Source organism: Bos indicus x Bos taurus, chromosome 15, assembly GCF_003369695.1.
Source record: "Bos indicus x Bos taurus breed Angus x Brahman F1 hybrid chromosome 15, Bos_hybrid_MaternalHap_v2.0, whole genome shotgun sequence".
Lineage (NCBI taxonomy): Eukaryota > Metazoa > Chordata > Mammalia > Artiodactyla > Bovidae > Bos > Bos indicus x Bos taurus.
The window spans coordinates 28,987,971-29,010,994 of NC_040090.1; the positions used below are offsets into that span (position 1 = coordinate 28,987,971).

Genomic DNA, 23,024 nt, shown 5'->3' on the forward strand with positions numbered 1-23,024 from the left:
CAAGAAAATTAGAGATACCAAGGGAACATTTCATGCAAAGATGGGCTCGATAAAGGACAGAAATTGTATGGACCTAACAGAAGCAGAAGATATTAAGAAAAGGTGGCAAGAATACACAGAAGAACTATACAAAAAGGATCTTCATGACCAAGATAATCATGATGGTGTGATCACTGACCTAGAGCCAGAATCCTGGGATGTGAAGTCAACTGGGCCTTAGAAAGCATCACTTATGAACAAAGCTGGTGGAGGTGATGGAATTCCAGTTGAGCTATTTCAAATCCTGAAAGATGATGCTGTGAAAGTGCTGCACTCAATATGCCAGCAAATTTGGAAAACTCAGCAGTGGCCACAGGACTGGAAAAGGTCAGTTTTCATTCCAATCTCAAAGAAAGGCAATGCCAAAGAATGCTCAAACTACCGCACAATTGCACTCATCTCACACGCTAGTAAAATAATGCTCAAAATTCTCCAAACCAGGCTTCAGCAATACATGAACCATGAACTTCCAGATGTTCAAGCTGGTTTTAGAAAAGGCAGAGGAACCAGAGATCAAATTGCCAACATCTGCTGGATCATGGAAAAAGCAAGAGAGTTCCAGAAAAACATCTATTTCTGCTTTATTGGCTATGTCATAGCCTTTGACTGTGTGGATCACAATAAACTGTGGAAAATTCTGAAAGAGATGGGAATACCAGACCACCTGACCTGCCTCTTGAGAAACCTATATGCAGGTCTGGAAGCAACAGTTAGAACTGGACATGGCACAACAGACTGGTTCCAAATAGGAAAAGGAGTACGTCAAGGCTGTATATTGTCACCCTGCTTATTTAACTTATATGCAGAGTACATCATGAGAAATGCTGGGCTGGAAGACACACAAGCTGGAATCAAGATTGCTGGGAGAAATTGCCGGGATCCAGCCCCGGTGGATCCAGGGAATTCGAAGCGGGGACGGCGTCGGCAAGGATCAGGAAACAACTGCTTAATTAAACGTTAATTAAGTATATAAAGAGTAATAGAATAAGGATAGCTCAGTAGGAAAATTCCGTGAAGAAAAGAGGCTGAAATAAGGATAGCTCAGTGAGGAAATTCAGTGGAGACAAGAGGCTGAATAATTCAGCCAGAAGGTGAGAGAAAGAACGACATGGGGAGACCAAGTTTCGGTGAACAAGGCCCGCACTTTATTTTCCAAAGTAGTTTTTATACCTTAAGTTATGCATAGAGGATAATGGGGGAGGGGGTAGAGTCATGCAGCAAGCCAGGCTTTCTTCCTGCAAACTTATCATATGCAAAAGCTTAGGTGATTTGCATCATCTTCTGGCCCGGAGGCCTGTTAACATTTTAAGACCCTTTCTTCAGAAAACTTATTTTTCTCTAAAGGTGCTTGGTCAGGAGCCACCCTCCAAAAGCATTAGATAAAGTTGTATTCCTACAGAGCAAAGGTGTGGTGGGCTATAACAAGAAAAAGAATTAACTCAAGGGTCCCAGGTTACAAACATTAAAGCTACTACTTACACCAATTATATTAATCAATATACTGCCAGGGACACAGCAGGTAAGGGATATGGAAACTTAGCAGCAAACATTGGCCCAAAAAGTGAAAAACGCTTCACCAATACAATTTCTAATCAATCTTTTAACTGCTCAAAGGAATCTGTATTTAGACAGTTTAGAACATCTCCCTCCTCTCACAGTTGGGAGGCTCTGAACAATCACATGTGGCCGGAAAAACCTATTCAGGCAGGCTAGAGGATTTCCAAAGGAGTTTGTAGGTTGAAACACTGTCACACTCAGGAATTATTAACTGGAGCTGTAAGCTAACTCTTTTTTCAGAGAGGTAGTGGGGGACAGCCCCCCGTAAAGTCAGAGGTGTAGGTGAAAGCACAAAGCAGAAAGTAGGCAGACTCTGGTTTTGGGGGTAGATGTTCGAGAATTTCCAGGGGGACTCCTGAGGCTCGATCCCGCCTTTGCGTATGCCGAGCCTCCTTCCTCATGACCTTTGTCATGGGTGGAGCTCCTCACGCTGGCTCCTGGCAGTGATAGGATTCTAGTTGAGCTATTCCAGATCCTGAAAGATGATGCTGTGGAAAGTGCTGCACTCAATATGCAATATGCACTCAATATGCAATATGCCGGCTCCCGGCAAGAAATAACCTCAGATATGCAGATGACACCACCCTTATGGCAGAAAGTGAAGAGAAACTCAAAAGCCTCTTGATTAATGTGAAAGAGGAGAGTGAAAAAGGTGGCTTAAAGCTCAACATTCAGAAAACTAAGATCATGGCATCTGGTCCCATCACTTCATGGCAAATAGATGGGGAAACAGTGGAAACAGTGTCAGACTTTATTTTGGGGGGCTCCAAAACCACTTCAGATGGTGATTGCAGCCATGAAATTAAAAGACACTTACTCCTTGGAAGGAAAGTTATGACCAACCTAGATAGTATATTCAAAAGCAGAGACATTACTTTGCCAACAAAGATTTGTCTAGTCAAGGCTATGATTTTTCCTGTGGTCATGTATGAATGTGAGAGTTGGACTGTGAAGAAGGCTCAGCGCCAAAGAATTGATGCTTTTGGACTGTGGTGTTGGAGAAGACTCTTGAGAGTCCCTTGGACTGCAAGGAGATCCAACCAGTCCACGGTCTTTTTTTTCTGTTAGCCTCCTCCTCTATATTATTGAACACCTTGAAGGCTACTTCTAGAAGGTCTCTTTGGGGGTCTCAGGGCCCCTTTTCTAGTTGTTGAAGCTTGTGTCTGATATCAGGGGCAGACTGACTGATGAATTGAACATGAAGGTAGAGTAACCCAGCAGGGGTGGTGATATCTACGTTGGTATACTTCTGGACTGCCTCTGTGAGGCGTGCCAAGAGTAAGGCTGGATTTTCATCTGCCCCTTGGGTGATTTCCCTGACTTTATCATAACTGACATGGATATGAGTATTTTTCTGTTCTAGAATGCAGGTAATCATATGATTGAGTCTCCTGATACCTGGGTCACCAAGCTGGTAAGTCCAGTGGGGATCTAACTGAGGCACCACCTCATCAGCAACTGGGCTATCCTGGTCTTGGTTATGTAAATGATCAGCATGGGCTTTCGCTGCTTGCCAGATATGGTCTTCTTCATCTGGGGTGAGAGTGGCATTTAGGATATAATAGACGTCACTCCACGCGAGGTTATAGGCCTGGGAGAGTCTCAGGAATTCTTTTCTGTATCTGGTAGGATTTTCAGAAAATGATCCTAACTTTTCTTCTATTTTGCTCATGTCTGACAATGAAAATGGCACATGGACTCGGGTGGGGCCCTCTGGTCCTGCCACCTCTCTCAGAGGAAACACGTGTTGGGTACATGACCTGTGTGGCAGTGGGGGAGGGAAGGGGGAAGGGGGAGTCGGGGAGATGGGAAAGTGGGGTCGAGGGGGAGTCAGGAGAGGTTTTGGGGTCAGTAGGTGAGTTGGATGAGGGGGAAGGAGAGGGTTGGTGGGGTGGTGGGTAGGGAGGGGGCTCTTCCGCGGGGTCAAACTCCAGGGGCGTGGAAGGTCAAGGTCAGCTGTTAGTTGAGGAAGAAGAGCCCTTTTGCTTGGGAGGCAAGGTGCATAGAAGGACCTCGTGGGTGGAGCAGGCCTTGCATAGGGAGGGCCTGCTCCAAAGGGCCCAAAAGGCTTGGGGATATGGGGCCTCCAACCACTTGCCATTCCGTTTAAGGAAGTCGGTGAGATTTTGAAGAATGTTAAAGTCAAATGTGCCAACTTCAGGCCAGCAGTCTTGATTGTCAAATTGGTATTGAGGCCAGATCTGTATACAGAGTTGTTTTAAGTGGTTAGCTTTGAGTTCAGTGAGTAAGAGCGATTTGAGATTTTTGAGAACACAGGCCAGAGGGGAATCTTTTGGGACAGATTGGCCAGACCCCATAATTGAAAGGCAAGCAGAGGCTCCTATTGGAGCCTATTGAAGGCAAGCAAGGGTCCTATTCGTAGTCGCAGTAGGAGTTATGAGAAGGGAGCTCTGTGCTAGATGGAGCGTCCCCCACCGTCACCTACAGAGTGGCCCTAGGCTGGGGATTCCCGGGACCCTGAGAGGACTGAGTTCTAGGCGCCTCTAGAGCACTGTCCAGATCTTACCTTAATCTAGGGGCCTGCTTGAGAGGAGTGTTGCATGTAGAGTGGTTGAATGGCAAGAGTTCCCTATTCCAGAAGTCGTCAGAGAGAGAGGAAGGGGGTAGAGCCGAGGCCTGGGGGTACTCGAAGCACCAATAAAGCCTTAGCACAAGGCTTGTACTGCTCACGAAGGCACTAGCGTCCCCAAGGGGAACTTACAAGCCCCAGCAGAAAGTGAACTTTCTGGGGTGTTCATGCTCCCAGACTCCTGGAAAAGGGAAAACAATGAGAGGGAGGGAGAGTGAGAGAGAGAGAGAGAGAGAGAGAGTGAGACGAGCGCTTCGCCCTCTTCGGGGTTCTGCACCAAGAATATAAGGTATAGTTTCCCCCGAGGCAGAAAAGGAGAGATGACCTCAACGGAAGTAGGTTACCTTTATTCAGGCAAGGAGGGGCAACAGTCAGCCTAACAGCCAGGCTGAGCCCAAGAGGGATCAGGGAGGCTTCATATTTAAAGGGAGATTTGTGGAAGCCATAAGGGAAACGTTAGTCAGGCGGGATGTTTTGGGTATTCTTTAGTTGAGATGGCATTTGTAGTTGGGCAGGGGGTGATAAGTCTTCTGCGCAGGGAGTGATAAGTATCTGGCAGGTGTATGGGGTGGAAGGTTTCTGGACACGGGGTGATAAGTCCCAGATAGATACAACCGGCCTGGAGCATCAGGTCAGGGCGGGACCTAAAGTTCGGTTTTGTTTTCTCTGAAGTTAGATAATTCAGCAAGAGCCTTTGAGATTGTTGTTTTCTTTTCTAGGCCCCAAAACTCCTTTAACTCTGGTTATCTCCCTTAGGCAGATCATTATGTATATTACTACACTAACAAGAAGTAGCAAATTAAAGAAGTAGATTCATTATAAATTCAGAATTAACCCTTTCAGTTTACAGGATCATGAGAGGGAGACCACAATACTGGTGAAAGTCCTCCCAGATTTGAAACATCAGCAGAGTTTCTAGCAAAATCTCTTCTGCCCTGGCTTGCTTGTATTTTTCACAGATATTTAAAGATAGGAGAATAGCTCTCTCAGTTCAGTTCAATTCAGTTGCTCATTCGTGTCCAAGTCTTTGCGATCCCATGAATCGCAGCACGCCAGGCCTCCCTGTCCCACCAACTCCCGGAGTAAACCCAGACTCACGTCCATCGAATCAGTGATGCCATCCAGCCATCTCATCCTCTGTCGTCCCCTTCTCCTCCTGCCCCCAATCCCTCCCAGCATCAGAGTCTTTTCCAATGAGTCAACTCTTCTCATGAGCTGGCCAAAGTACTGGAGTTTCAGCTTTAGCATCATTCCTTCCAAAGAAATCCCAGGGCTGATCTCCTTCAGAATGGACTGGTTGCATCTCCTTGCAGTCCAAGGGACTCTCAAGAGTCTTCTCCAACACCACAGTTCAAAGGCATCAATTCTTCGGCGCTCAGCCTTCTTCACAGTCCAACTCTCACATCCATACATGACCACAGGAAAAACCATAGCCTTGACTAGATGAACCTTTGTTGGCAAAGTAATGTCTCTGCTTTTGAATATGCTATCTAGGTTGGTCATAACTTTCCTTCCAAGGAGTAAGCGTCTTTTAATTTCATGGCTGCAGTCACCATCTGCAGTGATTTTGGAGCCCAAAAAATAAAGTCTGACACTGTTTCCACTGTTTCCCCATCTATTTGCCATGAAGTGATGGGACCGGATGCCATGATCTTCGTTTTCTGAATGTTGAGCTTTAAGCCAACTTTTTCACTCTCCTCTTTCACTTTAATCAAGAGGCTTTTGAGTTCCTCTTCACTTTCTGCCATAAGGGTGGTGTCATCTGCATGTCTGAGGTTATTGATATTTCTCCCAGCAATCTTGATTCCAGCTTGTGTTTCTTCCAGTCCAGCGCTTCCCATGATGTACTCTGCATATAAGTTAAATAAGCAGGGTGACAATATACAGCCTTGACGTACTCCTTTTCCTATTTGGAACCAGTCTGTTGTTTCATGTCCAGTTCTAACTGTTGCTTCCTGACCTGCATACAAATTTCTCAAGAGGCAGGTCAGGTGGTCTGGTATTCCCATCTCTTTCAGAATTTTCCACAGTTTATTGTGATCCACACAGTCAAAGGCTTTGGCATAGTCAATAAAGCAGAAATAGATGTTTTTCTGGAACTCTCTTGCTTTTTTCATGATCCAGTGGATATTGGCAATTTGATCTCTGGTTCCTCTGCCTTTTCTAAAACCAGCTTGAACATCTGGAAGTTCATGGTTCATGTATTGCTGAAGCCTGGTTTGGAGAATTTTGAGCATTATTTTACTAGTGTGTGAGATGAGTGCAATTGTGTGGTACTTTGAGTAATCTTTGGCATTGCCTTTCTTTGGGATTGGAATGAAAACTGACCTTTTCCAGTCCTGTGGCCACTCCTGAGTTTTCCAAATTTGCTGGCATATTGAGTGCAGCACTTTCACAGCATCATCTTTCAGGATTTGAAATAGCTCAGCTGGAATTCCATCACCTCCACTAGCTTTGTTCGTAGTGATGCTTTCTAAGGACCACTTGACTTCACATTCCAGCGTGCCCCAAATTCCATTCACCCAGATTCTCTGGGTCTCAGATGTAATGCAAGCTTTCAGCAATATGACCTTTGAGACTTAATCCCTTTAGTCACAAAATCTTCTTTCTAGAATTTTCTCTGGGTATTTGGGCCTGAGACAGTGCATCTATCATCAACATACAATCTTCATTGTCAATGGATTGAGATTCTCCCTGCCAAAATAGGATCTGCATTTGTCTCTGCAGTCTTCCCTCCAAACTACAATCCTTGCCAATCTCCAGTTGAACCCAGAGCCCTCTCCCCAATACCCATGCATCAGGGCGAGCCTGATGAAGCCCTTGCAGTTCTGCAGCACCAGCTTGTAGGCTCCAGGCGTGGCATTCAGTGACTCCTGGACGCCTCCAACAACAATGGACAGCAGGTTGCTGCCTCCTTTCCTGCTCAGGATGTGAGCAGTGCTCTCCTTGTCTGATGAGACCAGCCCTGGGGAGAGAGGAAGGTGGTCACCTGCAGAGTGAAGGGGGCAAGCACGGTTCAGGACTATGTTGCCTGGGCTCTACCCGACTCTCCTGCCAACAGGGAACTCCCTTTTCCCAATTTTCCCACCAAGCACATCACTAAGCACAGACCTGTGGGAAATGCTTCTTTGGGTCTCATCTCCTTGTCTACTACACATTCACTTGAAAGAAGTACAGAACAGTTGGCCACCTTCCTTAAAACCCTTCCTCATGGGACGGGAGGTGAGACCCGGGACCTGCCCAGCTCTGCAGCCTCGGCCGGTGGCCGCTGCCCGGCACTGGGCTCTCGGCGCTGCAAGGCGGGGAGGCCCGGGTCTGGCGCCGCCTGCGCAGCCCTGGTCGCGGCCTGCGGTCCCTGCTGCGCGACCGGGGGCGGGGCCGGCTGCAGGGAAGGCCCAGGTGTAGGGGGAAGCCTCCCGGCTGGGCCGACCGACACAGGCTGGGGCTAGGTCAGCAGCGACGGGGGCCAGCCCCCCGCGTGACCAGCTGCAGTCACGCTGTGCTTAATCACACTCAGTCTTTGCTCCAGGCTGGCCGTGCTCACCATTCTCCCAGCCGGTGACCCCGGGGGATTTCTTTTATAGTGGCTTTTTCTCTGAAATGCCAAAGCCACCCGATTATTCAGAACTGAGTGACTCTTTAATGCTTGCCGTGGGAACAGGAAGATTTTCGGGACCACTGCACAGAGCATGGAGAATGATGAATTTCCGTCAGCGGATGGGATGGATCGGAGTGGGACTGTATCTATTAGCAAGTGCAGCAGCATTTTACTACGTTTTTGAAATCAATGAGACTTACAACAGGCTGGCCTTGGAACACATTCAACAGCACCCAGAGGAGCCCCTTGAAGGAACCACGTGGACACACTCCTTGAAAACTCGGTTGCTCTCCCTGCCTTTTTGGTTCTGGACAGTTGTTTTTCTGATACCTTACTTACAGATGTTTTTATTCCTTTACTCTTGTACAAGAGCTGACCCCAAAACGGTGGGCTACTGTATTATTCCCATATGCTTGGCAGTTATATGCAATCGCCACCAAGCATTTGTCAAGGGGTCTAATCAGATCAGCAGACTACAACTGATTGACACATAAAATCCGTCATCATTTTTTCCTTACAAGTACAAAACTGCCAGTATGATATGGAGCCTGATCACAAGACCGCAGTTGCTTCACAGATCTCAGGAAGTTGTGGTGGGGTAGAAGCTTTTTAAAGAATGTGGCTAGGGGGCTAACTTTATCTGAATAATGAGTTTTTAGGTAAAGACTGAGAATCAGTACTCCAAAATCATGTGGATGACTTCAGATTTTGGAAGTAAAATTTTATCTGTTATTTGCATTCCTTAGAAACTTGAATAAGTACCTGGACTCATATTTTTATTTTACTGTGCAACATAGTGATAATTCAGAAAATTTTCCTTTGGGGAAAAATGAATATGAACATTTCCATTGTGTTTAATGTAAAAAGGTCCAAACATGGTCATAAAATTTAAATTTTATACAATTACTTGGCTTGCTTTAAAATTCTTCAAACTAAAACACCAGTTCATCCCATTGTAGCTAAGGCACTATGCTCGTTTGCTATCAGCTTGTGAGAAATTGGTATGAAATTATTGAGGCGATGGGTGTCTTGAGAAGCAAAATGTGATCTTCCTTTTGGTAATGCTATGGGTGCTGTTCCTTAGCTAGAATTATTAATGCAATAATAAAAAAAAAAAACTACTTGGGAAAAGACTAAATGGTTGAAAGCTGAGCAATCTAACACATAGAAAATGGAAACAAGGTGTTCAATGAAAGTAGTCCAATCCCTATCAGATGTGTGCTATCTAAACGATGCTCTCAAGTCACCATCCCTCTGATTTTCTTTTCTGCCTAAAGTCTAGTCTTCAGGCAATAGGTTAACTGCATGGAGATGTGATCCCTGTACCGCCTCTTGCATTTGTACTCACTACCTCATGTCTGGTAACAACACAAATAACTGAAAAATGGAAAACTAGATTTTAGGAATTTTTTTTTTCTGGTTGAGATCAAGATATATTTTTATAGTTATGTCATCAATACCAGAGAAATGTTTTACACTGATTTCTAATAAGAATTGTAACATTTTTTTGGTACTTCTCTTGGGCTCTATTCTAAGAGCTTTAACATGAATCAACTCATGTAGTCCTCCAACAGCCCTATGAGATAACAGTTATTATTATCCAGATTTTACAGATAAGGACAGTGAGCAGAAGTTCTGTAACTTGCTGAAGGTCACATAGCCAAGAAGCAAAGCCAGAGCCTAACCCGGCATCTGATGCCTTTATTCCTAATCCCTGAGCTGTAGGGCTTCTCACAGATGATAGATGTTTCAGCACTGGGTACTGTCTGCCTAACCATGCTAATAAATGGAAAAGAACTGAAGAAAGGTTTTTCTCTTTGTATGAGCTACTGAAAATCAAAGTCTTCAAGCAGCTTTAAGTCAGGTTTGACCAGAATGGAAGGCTGGGCATTCCATAGGAAGCTTTTACTTGAAAGATAAAGCAGGTGTCCTTGGCACAATCAGATTCTTCTCCAGTAGTCTCATTTCTGTCCTTTACTACTTCCAAAGGTCTAGTTACTGAAATGTTTTTTTGCTACAAGACACTGATACACTGAGTCTTCAAATTAAATAACAGTTTGAAATACATGTTTTTGCAAGGGACAGGTAACCAAATCACTTGCATCTTCTGAGTACTTACTAAAAGTATGCATGGCTGCAGGCAGATTCCTGAGATATACAGATTCATACTGCATGAGAGTTCTATGATACAAGTATGTGTTGGGACTAGTACCACCACTTTACAGAAGAGGAAAATGAGGAAGCCTAAGGCACACAGAATTAATAACTTGCTGTTGGTCACACTGCTAGTGGAAGAGCCAGGATTTGAACCCAGGATATCTGGCTTCAGATCTCCAGCTATATCATTCTACTATACTGCTTATCAAAAAAAGGACATAATTTAAGAAAAGTCATGGCACAGTTTCTTGTTTTATTTCTTTGATTTGTCCTGAGGCAGTGCTAGTTTGGAAATCGTTTAAGAACATTATTTCCATCACTTTTTGTTTTACAAATGATGTAATGAAAGGTTTGTGAGTTTGCTATTTGTCTTGTAAAGTAGTAATTCCGTATTTTATTGAGGGAGACTTTCTTAGACTTAAAATTCTAGTAAACTCTCCCACATACTGCAACTAGAGAGTAGCCCATTTGCTGCAACTAGAAAAAAGTCCATGCAGCAGCTGAAGACCCTGCACAGCCAAAAATAAAGAAATAAAGTCATTAAAAAAAAACACCACTACAGTTTTAAAGGGAAAAATGTGATTCCCTTAGAATTTGATTCTACTTCAAACAAAGCTTTCATAATTAAAAAGCTTTTCTTTGGGGAAGTGGAATCATCAGATAAAGTGCTCTGAAGTGACAGCACCCAGAGAATAATCAAACCTGCATGTTTGTTTACCATGAGTTGTGTTAAAGTCTTTGTTAAAATTATCTACTGTTGATTTCCTTCTTGATGGATTTAATGTTCTCAATCTCTCTAAAACACTGGCAGAAAAGGTTACCACAATACCACATGTCTCGTTTTTGCATCAAATAAGTGCCATACTTTATAAGTTCTCCAATATGTTTATAATGTTCTACATAATTCTAGACCATGGTTGGGAATCATCATGCATTGATATTTTTGTTTTGATCTAAGGCAGTGAGCGGGTCTTGAACTCTGTCTGAATATTATAATCACTCAAGGAAATAAAAAAACTGCAAAACTCATATAAACAATGCCAGGGTCCCTTCCCAGCTATCAATCCCTGGGAGAGGGGCCAAGGCAATCATGTTTTGAGAGCTCTTCAAGCAAGTCTGTTAGGGTTGAGAGTCACTGGGCTGGAGTGTTGTTATTTTTTTCTTTCTTTTGGGCCAGGGGTTTTTATGCACCATGAAGCCTCAACTGTTAGTCACTGAGAGCTCTCTCTGGAACAGCGTTAATAAACATTTCATGGTAGGCTCACGCCAAAAAAAAACAAAAACAAAACAAAACAAAACAAAACCCTTCCTCATGCCTTCAGCCCTCATCATCCTAGGATAGAAAGAGTGGCAGGGGCATGTCACCCCCTGACATGCTGTAATCCCTGTAGACAGGGGCCCAGAAACCCCAGTGCAGCAGCATCAGATGCGAGCAGAAGCCCATGCCCTCCGTGCACAGGTTGGTAAAAGTTCCAGTGGCAAGGACCCCATAAGAGTGGAAGCCAGCGAGGTAGTTCCAGGAGGGATCCAGGTTGGCGGTCTAGACCAGCTGAAGAACAGCAACCTGGTGAATCAGGGCCGCACCTTGTTCCACTGCTGGTCCACCTGCTGATTTTCTGTACGGACCTCTTCTGTGTCCCCTGAGCCCAAGTGCTATAAACCCCCATGTGAGTGTCCTGAGATTAGATACAGCCTATCTGGGGAGCCTAGTCCCCATTGCAGGCCGGGAGCAAAGGAGATGCTCTGGGAGACCGTAGAACAGAGGGAGAGAACAGACCCATGAATGGATGAAGCTGATACAGCCCACCAGGGAAGGAAGGCCCCCTGCCCAAGGCAGAGGTGAGACTCCTGGGAGGGTGACAGGGACCCAAGCCCCTGTCCTACATGAAACCCTGTCCCAGGCAGAGCCCATCCAGAATGAAGGAGCCACTTCAGGAGGGAGTGAGCATCTCTCCAAGGACTGTGACAGCTGGAGTTCTGTCCTGGGTGGAGGGCTGGACCCTTGAGTCACTATGACTCAGTGTAAGAGACCCCAGGGTGCTGAAGGTAGGGCTGGGAGGAGGGGCATGAAGTCTCTAGTGGTGCCCGCAGGTGTGGGTGGAGAAGGGCCAGGGAGCTGTCATGCCAAGTCTGTAGGACTTCCTGATACCAGGTCACAGCCTGCCCACAGCACTTCACACCTGCTCAGGCTTTGGTCTGTGTAGACACTGCTGCTCCGGGATAATGATATCTTACACAGAAACCCAGCTCCTGGACTGATCTTCAGCATGAGGGGGAAGCAGTTGTACTTGGGGATATCCTGATTTTCCACCATTAGCTCTTAGGAAGCCCATAGGGTGCATTTGGAAAACTCTAGTGCTCAGAAGTAAGTCTCCTACTTTTGCTAGAAACTCTACCACTAGGCAGTGGCTCATAGAGTCACAGTGCAAATGCTTTTAATGTGGAGTAAACCCAGCAGAGTTGTTAGGAAAAGGAATGTTGCTTGCCTGCCTTCAAGCCAGCAGCCACTGTAGCTGCTGCTGACAATGGGCCTTGAACTCAAGAAGGTTACAATGAGCCCAGTTTTTTATCTCCCCATATGTAGAAAAACATGAAAATCATTAATTGGAGACGTCTGCTTTTTGCCTGGCAATAATCTTTGGATGTCTGACTACATGTTTTTGTTTTTTCCCCCCCTCAAAAACCCTAAGTCCTGACTCCTCCCATTTTACCTTATAGAACACCTTCTCAGAGATTCCTGAGAGGCTATCTCCCGCCTACAGTACTCAGCAATGTGTCAGAACAAAACCCCTGACAGCTTTTAGGTTGTGCACTTGTTTTCAGTAGACAGCAGAGACTCCCTGGCCCCCTATTCACTGCCATCCTAAGAATCCTGCAAGGCCTGTAAGGGCTCTGTAAAGGTTTGTGGATGTCTTGGAAGTTCTCCTGGGAGGTGACAAGAATCCAGAATCTGCGCGCCACAGTGCCCCCTGCAGGCCTCAGTCCAGGACTGCTGCTGCTGCTAAGTCACTTAAGTCGTGTCCGACTCTGTGCGACCCCATAGATGGCAGCCCAGCAGGCTCCCCCATCCCTGGGATTCCCCAGGCAAGAACACTGGAGTGGGACAGTCCAGGACAGGGGAGTCAAAGTGCATGTCATCATTCTCTCTGCTGGCCACACAGGGGGACTGCCCACCCTCTGCAGGTGTTGATGCCACAGGACTGCAGTGAAAGTGAAAACAAAATCGCTCAGTCCTATGGACGCTTTGCAACCTCATGGACTATACAGAACATGGAATCGTCCAGGTCAGAACACTGTAGCGGGTAGTGGCTCCCTTCTCCAGGGGATCTTCCCAACCCAGGGATCAAACCCAGGCCTCCCACATCGCAGGCAGATTCTTTACCAGTCGAGTCCCCAAGGAAACCCACAATTCTGAACTCTGTGCAGGTAAAATTTCTGCAAATAAAGCTCGGTTTCCCACAATTTCAACAGTGCCTAATTTGAGAAATCCTCTCAGAAGCACAGACAGGCTCAGAATGATTTTTCTGCCAGATGTGCAATCGACAGCCCCTCCAGGTGTGAAAGGAGAGCCAGATGCTGTCCTTAGAAGTCCCCAGAATGACCTGATCTCTCGTGGAATCCACACAATGCAATGATGTATGTGGCAGCATTTCCAGTTTACACATGAAGAAACAGCATGTGTAACTCACCCAAGGTCCTACAGCTGCTATATTGCAGACCCTGTATTAGAACCTATGATGTCCACTCCTAGAGGTGTCACTGTATACATTCTTCTCTCCTGTGTCCAGAGAGGGCCACCTGTCCCTGCCTGGCACCTCTTTGTGTCCTAACTGCCTTCCTCTTCCTGTCCCCACTAGAAAACTTACCATCACAGATGCTTACATCAAAGGATTTAGTCTGTCTGGGATTCAGTAATGGACAAAGGTCAGTTCATTCAAATTCAAGGGCCGGCATCCCTAAGGACTTATCCTTGGGTCCAGGGTCAAGTGTACAAAATGCACATAAGGTACCATGAGTCAGTGAGCAGAGATTAAGAGATAGGTAGAAGAGGAGGAATCGGACTGTTTAGCAGATCCCTGGGGAAACTGAGATTCAGAATGAGCAAAGTTCTGTCTAAGGACACACAGCATATCAAAGTTGGGGCAGGATACATCCTGAGAGCTCTCTGTTCTGATTCTAACCTCAGAGCTAATGCACACACTTTAAAATCAATAGAAGACCCTGCTCTATGTCCTTGATCACACTTTCTTTCCTTTTAGGGTACCAGTATCTTCATCTGATGAAGTGTCAGCTAGATGCTTTCAGAAAATTTTGTTTTCATTGCAGATTCCTTCACCCCACTGTAAAATCTGTAAATTCCTTACAGATTTACATCTGGAAGATACATAACTTTGCTGCACTTCATGGCCTACTGGGTTCCTCAAATCCTGATTTTTTTCATCAAGTCTTCATAGTGGCCTCACCTCACTGAAGTTGGAGAACTGTAGCCAGACAGATGCTGACTCTTCCACTGGCCACAGAGTGGTGGAAACCTGCCTCCTGCCTCCCCGGCCAATATTTTGCTCACTGCACACAGGGTCACACTTCTCCATGGACTCATGGGGACGATGGTCCTGACCACTCCCTAGCCAGCCCCATACTCACTGAGATGGGGAAATAGTCCTTCGTGCACTACCATACAGCCCAGCATTTTATGAAAGCACTCTGCCTGCCCCCCTGCCGTGGTGTGTCTCAATCCAGGTACCACCAGATCACATACAGGATACTGATCCTCCAGAATCTTGTGAACAGGAGGCCAATGAAGACTATGTAGCAGATAATGTCTGGGAAGGGAAGCAGAAACCTTCAGTGGTAAGAGGTATGAAGGAACGAGCTATCCTCATCTACCCAGCATTAGCAGCACTGTTCAGTCCAGCCCTCACCCCTGAAGGATGATATCAGCTTCCCAAGGCTTCAAGAAGGAGCAAATGCAGTCAACACCACCAGTGTCACATTGAGAGCCTGGATTTGAAACCAGTTGGCCTAATTTCAAACTCGCATTTTCCCACAGCACCAGATTGCTTACTCACTTGCGTCTTCCCCATCCACCTCCCTCTCTGTCTGTATTCACCAGGTGCTCAATAAATGCCTGACGGAGGTGTAACAGGATGAACTCTTTCTGGTATCCATTCTTTAGAACCCCAGAGAAAAGGCGTTCTTTCTACCCAGCCCACTTCCTGTCTACCCTCACCTCAACATAGATAAATCCCACCACATTCCCCCTTTAGTTAAAGTCCCCCATGACTTCGCATAACTTTGAGGCTCAGCTCAAGCAGCTCAGCCTGAGCTCAAGCTCCCCACTGGTGGCCCAAACCCTCTCTTGTTCCAGTCTCACTCATCACATGCACCTCATGTTCCAGCTACACTAAGCTGCTCAGTTGATACAACTCCCAGGTTCTTTAGTTTTGCTGAGCTCTTTCCTTTGCTGCCAGGCCCTGTCCTGCTGAAGGAAGGAGGGAGGAAGAGGACAACTCATGCCTGGCCTGTTCGTCAGGACTGCAGCAGAGCTAGAGACAGCCCCAGTGAGCAATTCCTCCCAGACTTATAATTCTGAGTCCCTTTCACAGACTAATCCCTGCTTTGACTCTGGGTCAGGTGGTCTGTGGGTCTGTCTTTAATCTCATACCAATGGAGCCTCACTGCTAGAGAATACTGTGTTCTCTCCATTCCATTCCCTCCATTCAACACCCTGTTCTTATGCTCTTAAAGTTCATCCTCCACCTGTAGTCTATTTGAAAGTAGGGTAAACCGGACCTGTCATTCATAGCCTACTTCCTGGAGAAGGGGACTTTCGACCCAGTCTGAATAGTGCATGTATGGGTGTTAAGTTGCTTCAGTTGTGTCTGACTCTGCAACCCTTTGGGCTATAGCCAGCCAGGCTCTTCTGTCCATGGGATTCTCCAGGCAAGAATACTGGAATGAGTTGCCCTGCCCTCCTCCAGGGGATCTTCCCAACCCAGGGATTGAACCCACATCTCCTATGGCTCCTGCATTACAGGCAGATTCTTTTGATGTTTAACTACATATTTTTGTTTTTTCCCCCCTCAAAAACCTGTAAATCCTGACTCCTCCCGTTTACCTTCTAGAACACTTCCTCAGAGATTCCTGAGAGGCTATCTCCTGCCTACAGTACTCAGTACTCAGTAGCTGAGCTACTGGGGAACCCCCATCTGAATAGTAAAATGCATAAGCCAAAGTAGATTAGGGTTCACAAAGGCTGTTTCCACAGAGCACATACAACATGCCAGGTGCTGGTGATACAGCCGTGAACAATAGACAGGAAGCCCTGCCCTCGTGGTGTTGAATTCAGTGTTGTGATTGGAGCACTTTGTTTTGTCATTTCAATTTTTATGGTGGTAAAATATCTTCAACAAAATACTTGTTATTGAAATGACTGGTATTTTATTATTGTTTTAAAGTTTTATTAGATTATAAATCATTTACAATGTTGTATTAGTGTTAGGTGTATAGAGAGGTAAATCTGTTATACACATACATATATCCACTCTGGTTTTTTTTTTCTTTTTTAATTCTTTTCCTATATAGACCATTACAGAGCACTGAATAGAGAGCCCTGTGCTATACAGCAGGTTCTTATTGTCATCTATTGTATATACAATTGTGTTATTTGCCAGTCTAAATCTCTCAATTTATCCTTCTCCCTGAGCCCCTGGTGAACTTCCCTGCTGGTTCAGACGGTAAAGCATCTGCCTACAGTGCGGGAGACCTGGGTTTGATCCCTGGGTCAGGAAGATCCTCTGGAGAAGGAAATGGCAACCCACTTCAGTACTCTTGCCTGGAAAATCCCATGGACAGAGGAGCATAGTAGGCTACAGTCCATGGAGTCGCAAAGAGTCAGACACGACTGAGCGACTTCACTTCACTTTAACCCCTGGTAACTATAAGTTTTTTCCTCTACTTCTGTTTTGTAAATAAGTACATTAGTATACCTTTTTTCGATTGTGCATATAAGTGATATCATGTGATATTTGTCTTTCTTTGACTATCTTCACTCAGTTTGACAATCTCCAGGTCCATTTATGTTACTGAAATGGCATTAATTTGTTTCTTTTTTATGACTGAGTAATATTCCATTATCACAATACCACATCTTCTATATCCATTACTCTAATGGATAGGTAGGTGGCTTCGATGTCCTAGCTATTGTAAATGTGCTGTTATGAACACTGGGGTGTTTGTATCTTTTCAAATTATGGGCTCATGAGAGAGGTCTTATGGAGAACAGTATGGAGATTCCATGTAAGACTAAACTAGAGCAAGCGTAGGACCCAGCAATCCCACTCCTGGGCATATACTCAAAATGATTGTTGAGAGACAATTTGGCAGCATTAAATTAATTCACACTACTTTGTAACTATACCAGCCTGTATCTCAGAACTCTTTTCATCTTCCTAAACTGAACTTCAGTACCCATGAAACAGAAACTCCCATCCAGGTTGAAAGAATAAAACCAAGTTGTTAATAGCAGTTACCTGTAGGGTAGGATTTGGTGGAAGTCTTTCACTTTCAGAACACACATTTTGTTTGGATGTGTTAAAATAGCATGTATTTGTTTTTTAGTTAGAAATAAAGAATTTAAAAATACTGGCATTTCCACTTGATCAGATAGAACTACCCATATTTAAACATCTCCCTCACTCTGGGCTCACCCTTTAACTCCTGTCAACAGGCTAAATCCTAACTCGGGTGTATTTTTCAGTCCCTGAAGAAAGGAAACCCCTTCTTGACCCTCATAACACCAAGAAGAGAAAAAACGTAATATTCCACTTTACTGAAACCCAGAGAAGATATCCAGATTGGATAAACTCATATAGAAAACTCATAGGATGAGTGGTGGCTTCAATTCTACTATCATGTCCAAGTCATGGTCCCAACATTCATTCATTCAACAAACATTTATCACCATCAACTCTTCTAGGAGATGGAGATGCAGATGAGAACAAGACCAGCTATTTGAAAGAAGCTTACCTTCTGCATGGGTTTGTGAATTATAGAGAAGAGGAAAGAAACAGATTAAACAAGTAACCCACTGGAAAGTGTTTCTTTCTGGGATCTGAGTCTTCAGTGACAGGCCAGTCTTCCGTGACCTTCCGGCCACTTCTTCATCCCTCCCTAATCACCTTCTCTGTGCCCAGCATGAACCAGCTGCTCACTACATTTGCAGTGTTTACAGGCCCCCTGGAAACGCTTACTTTCATGCCAGCCTGTGCATTCTGCCCTGTAAACTCATCTCCTAATATCACTGGAGAAGAGCCCCTTCTCTCCACCCACTGCCAGTCTCACTTGACCAGAAGTAAGTAATCCTTTTTGAATTGTAAATATTTCAGACATATGGGCTCAAGAGGCAACTTGGAGTATATTGTATAGGCACAACATTATTTAAAATGCAAGCGTTTAAAATGTAAAAACCATTCTTTGCTCACGGGCTGTACAAGTACAGAAATAATCAGGGGGCTGGTTTTGGACTCACGTCCATCGACATGTTGACCCCCTTTGTAGATTGTGATCTTGTAATCGAGCAGGACCTATACAGCCCTCCTGGAAGATCCCTCATGTCCTCTGTCTACCTCTTATTTGTTGAAAATTAATTTTCTAAGCCTTCTCCAAATTTTGAAAATAAAATTATTAAGAGAAATCATAAACACAGAAAGAAAGGAAAACAGTCAAGCAAGAAAAAGAAGTAAGAGTTTAACAATTCCACAAATTCAAAGACTTTTAGTTTGTTCCTGAGAGCTGAAAATAATATTGAGAGTCATCTTTGAGAGGTTTTGTAGATACTGAACTCCCAGTAGGTGGAGGAAGTTGCTTACCAACCCATAGACCTCAGACAAGGGGAAACCAGAAGGTTGATGATGGTGGCTCCAAGTTACCTCACCACCAAGTAATCAGACGATTGTCTAGGAGTTGGTCATGTATCCAGCATCTCTACCTCACCCAGTCTCTAGACACCAATCCCTGGTAATCAAAGGGGTTTCAGGCATTTTGAGCCTTAGTTCCCTGAACTCCTTCCTTTGCCCCTGCAATAAAGCCTGCAGTTTTGTTTAACCACAACCCAGGGTCAGTAGAGGGATTTTACTGTGTTCCCACATGCACCAGTTCAGTTCAGTTCAGTCGCTCAGTCGTGTCCAACTCTTCGCGACCCCATGAATCACAGCACACCAGGCCTCCCTGTCCATCACCAACTCCCAGAATTCACTCAGACTCACGTCCATCGAATCAGTGATGCCATCCAGCCATCTCATCCTCTGTCGTCCCCTTCTCCTCCTGCCCCCAATCCCTCCCAGCATCAGAGTCTTTTCCAATGAGTCAACTCTTCGCATGAGCTGGCCAAAGTACTGGAGTTTCAGCTTTAGCATCATTCCTTCCAAAGAAATCCCAGGGCTGATCTCCTTCAGAATGGACTGGTTGCATCTCCTTGCAGTCCAAGGGACTCTCAGGAGTCTTCTCCAACACCACAGTTCAAAAGCATCAATTCTTCGGTGCTCAGCCTTCTTCACAGTCCAACTCTCACATCCACACATGACCACAGGAAAAACCATAGTCTTGACTAGATGAACCTTTGTTGGCAAAGTAATGTCTCTGCTTTTGAATATGCTATCTAGGTTGGTCATAACTTTCCTTCCAAGGAGTAAGCGTCTTTTAATTTCATGGCTGCAGTCACCATCTGCAGTGATTTTAGAGCCCCAAAAAATAAAGTCTGACACTGTTTCCACTGTTTCTCCATCTATTTGCCATGAAGTGATGGGACCAGATGCCATGATCTTCATTTTCTGAATGTTGAGCTTTAAGCCAACTTTTTCACTCTCCACTTTCACTTTCATCAAGAGGCTTTTGAGTTCCTCTTCACTTTCTGCCATAAGGGTGGTGTCATCTGCATATCTGAGGTTATTTCTCCCAGAAATCTTGATTCCAGCTTGTGCGTCTTCCAGCCCAGTGTTTCTCATGATGTACTCTGCATAAAAGTTAAATAAGCAGGGTGACAATATACAGCCTTGACGTATTCCTTTTCCTATTTGGAACCAGTCTGTTGTTCCATGTCCAGTTCCAACTGTTGCTTCCTGACCTGCATACAAATTTCTCAAGAGGCAGGTCAGGTGGTCTGGTATTCCCATCTCTTTCAGAATTTTCCATAGTTTATTGTGATCCACACAGTCAAAGGCTTTGGCATAGTCAATAAAGCAGAAATAGATGTTTTTCTGGAACTCTCTTGCTTTTTCTATGATCCAGTGGATGTTGGCAATTTGATCTCTGGTTCCTCTGCCTTTTCCAAATCCAGCTTGAACACCAGGAACTTCACAGTTCATGTATTGCTGAAGCCTGGTTTGGAGAATTTTGAGCATTACTTTACTAGCACGTGAGATGAGTGCAATTATGCGGTAGTTTTAAGCATTCTTTGGCATTGCCTTTCTTTGGGATTGGAATGAAAATTGACCTTTGCCAGCCCTGTGGCCACTGCTGAGTTTTCCAAATTTGCTGGCATATTGAGTGCAGCACTTTCACAGCATCATCTTTCAGGATTTGAAATAGCGCAACTGGAATTCCATCACCTCCACTAGCTTTGTTCGTAGTGATGCCTTCTAAGGCCCACTTGACTTCACATTCCAGGATGTCTGGCTCTAGGTCAGCGATTACACCATCGTGCTTATCTTGGTCATGAAGATCCTTTTTGTACAGTTCTTCTGTGTATTCTTGCCACCTCTTCTTAATATCTTCTGCTCTGTTAGGTCCATACCATTTCTGTCCTTTATCGAGCCCATCTTTGCATGAAATGTTCCCTTGGTATCTCTAATTTTCTTGACGAGATCTCTAGTCTTTCTCATTCTGTTGTTTTCCTCTATTTCTTTGCATTGATTGCTGAGGAAGGCTTTCTTATCTCTTCTTGCTATTCTTTGAAACTCTGCATTCAGATGCTTATATCGTTCCTTTTCTCTTTTGCTTTTCGCTTCTCTTCTTTTCACAGCTATTTGTAAGGCCTCCCCAGACAGCCATTTTGCTTTTTTGCATTTCTTTTCCATGGGGATGGTCTTGATCCTTGTCTCCTGTACAATGTCATGAACCTCATTCCATAGTTCATCAGGCACTCTATCTATCAGATCTAGTCCCTTAAATCTATTTCTCCCTTCCACTGTATAATCATAAGGGATTTGATTTAGGTCATACCTGAATGGTCTAGTGATTTTCCCTACTTTCTTCAATTTAAGTCTGAATTTGGGAATAAGGAGTTCATGATCTGAGCCACAGTCAGCTCCTGATCTTGTTTTTATTGATAGTATAGAGCTTCTCCATCTTTGGCTGCAAAGAATATAATCAATCTGATTTTGGTGTTGACCATATGGTGATGTCCATGTATAGAGTCTTCTCTTGTGTGGTTGGAAGAGGGTGTTTGCTATGACCAGTGCATTTTCTTGGCAAAATTCTATTAGTCTTTGCCCTGCTTCATTCTGTATTCCAAGACCAAATTTGCCCATTACTCCAGGTGTTTCTTGACTTCCTACTTTTGCATTCCAGTCCCCTATCATGAAAAGGACATCTTTTTTGGGTGTTAGTTCTAAAAGGTCTTATAGGTCTTCATAGAACCGTTCAACTTCAGCTTCTTCAGCGTTACTGGTTGGGGCATAGACTTGGATTACTGTGATATTGAATGGTTTGCCTTGGAAACGAACAGAGATCATTCTGTCATTTTTGAGATTGCCTCCAAGTACTGTATACCCAAATCTAATTTGCTAACAGCTGCTCCCTGTCATCTGTCTCCCCCAACACCCCAACACAGAAGATCCCTAAATTACAGCTTGTCTCCCATAGATTGGACTTTGTCACTCCTCTGTGCCTGAAGCCCTCCTGGGGATCTCCTTTTCCTTGAGATAAGGGACAAGGTACAAGCTACTGTTCCTGGCATCAAAGGGTCCGGATGCCTTTCCTCAGCTGCCCTTCTTTGAGTTCCAGGCCCAAGGTTTCTTGACTCTCTGTCCTCCTCTAGACACTCCCAGGTCCCAGGCTGGGCTGAGTGGTAATGGACAGTCAGACATCTCCTGTTGGCAAAGTTCCCCCAAGGCCATGTGTGCAAGATGTCCCTCATCCCAGCTGATCCCCAGGCACTGAGCTCAGCATCCTCCTTAGGACCTGTTTCTTTCCCCCATCAATGAACCATGTGCACCCAAAGTGGCAGGTGCCCATGGCCTCCCAAATCCATCTCAGCTTTCCTTACTCAGGGCCAAGTAAGAGAAGATCAACTGCAGGACCGTGAAGGTCTACAGCCTGCATTCCAGTGGCACAAACAAAGGTGCAAACTCCACCATGCTGATTCCTCTGCTTCCTCTGGAGGTTTCTCTGAGCTCTGCTGTGGTCTGAGACACTTGTTGCCAGAGGTTGCTAAGCATTTGTGTGAGCTGGGGTGTTTTTGTGGTGTGTCCAGCCAGCCCTAGAATCTCATTGCACCTACCCTGGCAGAGACCAGTATCCTAGGTGAAAACATTTAACTCACCTGGCCTAGATAAACTTATTACAGAGATAGAGAAGTGCAATGGACTCTTCAGGCAATATGTTATCTACCAGATCACCTTTGTTCAAATCTTGGCAAGGGAAGCAGCAAGTGTAGGGCAATCTTGCCCTCTTCCCAGTTACACAACTACTTGGCTAAGTTATTGTCTCCTTTCACCTGCCAAATAATCAGTACCAGCTCCCATATAAATATCTCTGGGCCCCACCATCTCCTCCATCTCCTGCCCTTTTCCGCAGTTTGCCTGGACAGCACAACTCAGGGAGGGCCGTCTGATTTCCACACCCTCTCCTGCCATTCTGTCCTCCCTCCTCTCGACTTCAGATGCCACTGTTCCATGGAACTGTCCTTGACAACTTCACCAGTGGTTTCCAAACTGCTAAATCCAATGGTCAGTTCTCAGCTCTGGTCTTGAACTTTCAGCAGCCTCAGTCACAGCTCTTCCCTCCCTCTTCTTGAAGTCACTTGGTCTGTGGACACCACACTCTCCTGGTTTCCCTCTTGCCCCTCTGGCTGCCCCTGGGTCT

At 45.1% G+C, this 23,024-nt stretch overlaps 1 protein-coding gene and 1 pseudogene across 1 annotated transcript; one reads left to right on the forward strand and one right to left on the reverse strand.

The window, feature by feature from the left end:
• Window positions 1-3,027: 3,027 nt before the first annotated feature.
• Window positions 3,028-22,297, reverse strand: LOC113904885 (annotated as a pseudogene).
• On the forward strand, window positions 7,748-8,687 carry LOC113905484 (transmembrane protein 251-like). Its single transcript, XM_027562857.1, has one exon. The coding sequence runs from the start codon at window positions 7,787-7,789 to the stop codon at window positions 8,276-8,278; it is 492 nt and encodes a 163-aa protein (XP_027418658.1). The 5' UTR covers window positions 7,748-7,786; the 3' UTR covers window positions 8,279-8,687.
• Window positions 22,298-23,024: the final 727 nt, after the last annotated feature.

Excerpts from the sequence above, each read along its gene's own strand:
- LOC113905484 (XM_027562857.1), top strand. The coding sequence starts at position 7,787 with ATGCCAAAGCCACCCGATTATTCAGAACTGAGTGACTCTTTAATGCTT.